At 44.0% G+C, this 4,284-nt stretch overlaps 1 protein-coding gene across 1 annotated transcript; it reads right to left on the bottom strand.

Annotated features, from left to right (window-relative positions):
* Nucleotides 1–663: 663 nt before the first annotated feature.
* Nucleotides 664–3,547, bottom strand: LOC134865693 (protein FAM200A-like). The gene is made up of 2 exons (XM_063885362.1): nucleotides 1,232–3,547; nucleotides 664–1,093 (listed from the first exon to the last, which is right to left on the bottom strand). Exon 1 carries the CDS (start codon nucleotides 3,314–3,316, stop codon nucleotides 1,235–1,237), a length of 2,082 nt encoding a protein of 693 aa, XP_063741432.1. The 5' UTR covers nucleotides 3,317–3,547; the 3' UTR covers nucleotides 664–1,093; nucleotides 1,232–1,234.
* Between the last annotated feature and the right edge of the window lie 737 nt (nucleotides 3,548–4,284).

Here is a 4,284-nt window from a genome sequence, read left to right as displayed (position 1 = left end):
TAGGTCCCCCCGTGTGGTTCTGGAATTTTTGCTCAACGTTCTTGTGATCATTTTGACCCCACGGGGTGAGATCTTGCGTGGAGCCCCAGATCGAGGGAGATTAGCAGTGGTCTTGTATGTCTTCCTTTTCTAATAATTGCTCCCACAGTTGATTTCTTCACACCAAGCTGCTTACTATTGCAGATTCAGTTTTCCCAGCCTGGTGCAGGTCTACAATTTAGTCTCTGGTCTCCTTTGACAGCTCTTTGGTCTTGGCCATAGTGGAGTTTGGAGTATGACTGTTGAGGTTGTGGACAGGTGTCTTTTATACTGATAACGAGTTCAAAAAGGTGCCATTAATACAGGTAACGAGTGGAGGACAGAGGAGCCTCTTAAAGAAGAAGTTACAGGTCTGTGAGAGCCAGAAATCTTGCTTGTTTGTAGGTGACCAAATACTTATTTTACCGAGGAATTTACCAATTAATTCATTAAAAATCCTACAATGTGATTTCCTGGATTTTATTTTCTCATTCTGTCTCTCATAGTTGAGGTGTACCTATGATAAAAATTACAGGCCTCTCTCATCTTTTAATGGAGAACTTGCACAATTGGTGGCTGACTAAATATTTTTTGCCCCACTGTAACTCTATTTCATTTTTCTCTTATTGTGTATGTACTATAGTGCAGGGGTTTTCAACTGGTTTTGTCCCAGGGACCACCATTCGGACTAGAAAGCAATCCGCGGCCCACTGATGTGCCTGCGCGTGCGCGTGTGTATTTGGTGTTACATGCATAGCTCAATGCATGAAACATGAAAGAGAGGCCACGCAGATTTTATAATAATAAAAGTAGATTTATTAAATTAAATTAAATTAAAGATTATTTTAAAGAAAGAATAAAGAATAATAAAGTGTTGTGCAATTCAGTATTGGGAAAAGTAACTAAAAATGTCATGCAAAGTCAGTCTAGGTGTGTGACAAAACAACAACGGAGAACAAAAATCCAACAACACCGGAGAACCAAAATCCAACAAATGAAGACCAAGGCAGCCTCAACTGCTGGCTGGTCAGGGCTTTTATAACCCAGCCAGGACAGACCTGTCACCAATCACCTGCTGTAGAGACAGAGAGATTGAGAAAAGCAGAGAGAGATTGAGAAAAGCAGGGAGAGAGAACAGGCTTACCATTAACACAGGGCGGGGCCTAAACCCGCCAGGGTCGTAACAGTGAAAACATGGGAGAATTAGGCCTACCTGTCAGTGTGATATCTGGGCGTGGTGAAGTCCACACAGCCTGTCTATTCGTGGCGAAATGGTAGACAGAGACAGTCTCATGTCATTCTCTGGATCAAGCCTAGCCCTGTACTTATTCTTTAAGTACGCCAGTGTAGAAAAACCACTCTCACACAGGTATGTGGTTGGAAAGGGCAAAAGACACCTCATTGCTTTTGCAGCAAGCTGTGGAAATTCTGTCTGGCAACTTATCCAGAATTTAACAAGGGGCTGTGTGTCGTACATATGCCTCCTGACAGAGTCTGTGGACATCTCAATCAGCTTATCCTCTTCCACAGCCGTCAGACTTGACCCTACTGATGCATCGTCACTGAATGGGAGCAGGATCCACTTGCTGTCACGGCGCCACTCTTCCGAATCAGTGAAGTACTTTGCGAATTGACGCACAAGCTTCCTCAAATGCTCACATATAGTGTCGTTGATGTCAGTGCTGTCAGGGTATTCCTCAACTGAAGGAAACATCGCCAAGTTATTGCTCTCCACTCGTTCGATCCACTTTGACATTTTTTTCACAAATGCGTCGAGCTTCTCGTAGAGCTGCATGACGTTTGCATCTCTCCCTTGCATGGAGCTGTTCAACTTGTTCAGCTCTGCAAAAACATCTGTGAGGTACGCCAGCTTAGTTAACCAGTAACTATCGTTGAAATTGGAAGCCAGATCAGAATGCTTCTCGCACAAGAACTCGTAGATAGCTCCGCGTAGTTCAAACACACGGGCGAGCACAGCGCCGCGAGACAGCCAACGCACCTCTGAATGATAAAGGAGAGAGCTGTGTTCACTTCCCAAGTCATGGCATAGGGATGAAAACAGGCGTGTATTCAATGCGTTTCGTTTTATGAAGTTGACCGTCTTGACAACGACATCAAACACACCACTGAGCTCAACACTGAGATCTTTGGAGGCGAGAGCCTCTCTATGAATCAGGCAGTGTGTCCAAATTACCCCCGGAGCCACCCTCCTTACATGCGCAAACAGTCCAGTCTTGCTGCCACTCATGGCTCGGGCCCCATCGCTGCATAATGCAACGCACCTCTGCCACGAGATATTGTGCTCCGTGAAAAAATCGTCCAGTGCTTTAAATATTTCTACACCGGTAGTTCGCCCGGGCAGTGGTTTGCAAAAAAGAAATTCCTCGCACATAGTGCCACTGTCCTCGTATCGCACAAATGTTAACAGTTGCGCATCATTAGTAACATCTGTCGTCTCGTCGATTTGAAGGGAAAACAGAACTGTCTGAAGTTTTGCCATCAGCTGGTCTTTGACATCATTTGCCATTTCCCCAATTCGTCTTCCGATTGTGTTGTCTGACAACGGAATAGTTTTTAATTTGTTGGCACATTCTTCGCTTACCATAGCTCTGCACATATCTATGGCTGCTGGCAATATAAGCTGCTCTGCAATGGTATGGGGCTTCTTACTTTTTGCAACCCTGAGAGCGACCAGATACGATGCTTTCAGTGCGTTTTCATTTATTTTTGCACTCTTCCTCATGGTAGCCTGCTGTCCTTTGAAATCACGCAACATCTGTTGCATGTACTCAACGGGTTTGGCCTTCAAGTGGACGTGATGCGTCTCCATATGCCGCGTAAGTTTCGACGGCTTCATAGCTTCATTACAGAGAATTGTTGAACATACGAAACACAGTGGTACCTCCTCTCCTGCTCTGTCTGTCGTCACTGTGAATCCATATTTAACATATTCCTCATTGTATTTTCTTTTTCGTCTTTTTTGCGAAGTTGACGCTTCGGAAGCCTGTCCTTGCCCTATCGTGGCGGCCTGTCCCTCTGTCGTGGCAGCCTGACCCTCTGTCATGGCAGCCTGTCCCTCTGGCACTTTCCTCACTACAAAACGATCCATTGGTGCTAGATATATAGCTAGACTAGTACATATGTAACAAATGTTTGCTGTACTACAACCTATCTTAAAATACTCTCGTCGGCTATGCTTATAAATGTGTGTCAACTTTGCTCGCAAGACTGTACGTAATGAATAATAAGTGAGGTTAGCGACGCAACTCATTACCATTAGCGAATCACAGGCTACCATAGACTGGATAGGCGCAAGGCTACATTCTGTCAGCTTGAATTTCCTTTATATTATTTTAAACATATTTTTCACGATATGTAACGGTATTCTGGAAATGTGTTGAAATATCAAAGCGAATTTATATTAAAAAAAAACAATGGTGAACTGATCAACATAGGCTCTTGTCACGGACCACATGCAATGCCGCCGCGGACCACCAGGGGTCCGCGGACCACCGGTTGAAAACCCCTGCTATAGTGTTTTATTGTGTTTTACAGCTCTGCCATGTCCAGCGCCTCCTGTCCCATTAGATGTCCCACATCAGCCTGCAGCCTCTGTCCCAGGCTATAATCAGGATGTTTCCCAGTGGAACTGTTCCCACCAACAGAAAATCTGGATGAAGACTGAGGTGGAGGCATTGGGTCTGTGGCCAGGTTCACGTCCAGTGCGGCATCCTATGAACATGCTGTCCTTGTGGCGTTATCCACCTCAGCCTGAGCTCATAGACTCAATTTCTGACCTGCCTTCACCGAAGTGCTTTCAACTTCATCCGTTTTTCCTGTGGAAACCAGAGCACAAAATCATGGAGCGGGCAAGGGAACAACTATACCCTGCCCTGTCTTTATGGTTGTCCAAACCCTCATGTAACACTTACTACCAGTTGTAGTGAAGTAGAGTTAGTTTGGACCAGTCTCTAGGTTCGTAGGGAGCAGTTGTAGTTAAAACAGTAGCAATAATAATTAAATAATAAGACACACCACAGACCATCAAGTAGTTTTAAATGCCGGCTTGTTTATAAAAGTTTAGAAAAGTAGAAAAGTAGAAATTGGTACCATAAACAGACATACAATATATACAATATTCAAATAATTTGCATTGAATGCAATTGGATCCAGTAGAAACAAGGTATTCTAATTAGGAAATGAAATGAGCATTAGTTTCACTTTTAATCTATTTTGGTTCAAGGAAATATAATTTACATTAGATCA

The sequence above is a fragment of the Eleginops maclovinus genome, chromosome 6, assembly GCF_036324505.1.
Source record: "Eleginops maclovinus isolate JMC-PN-2008 ecotype Puerto Natales chromosome 6, JC_Emac_rtc_rv5, whole genome shotgun sequence".
Taxonomy (NCBI): Eukaryota; Metazoa; Chordata; class Actinopteri; order Perciformes; family Eleginopidae; genus Eleginops; species Eleginops maclovinus.
This window is presented reverse-complemented; position numbering and strand designations above follow the sequence as displayed.

Coding starts and splice junctions, on each gene's coding strand:
- LOC134865693 (XM_063885362.1), bottom strand. CDS start 3,316: ATGGTAGCCTGTGATTCGCTAATGGTAATGAGTTGCGTCGCTAACCTC.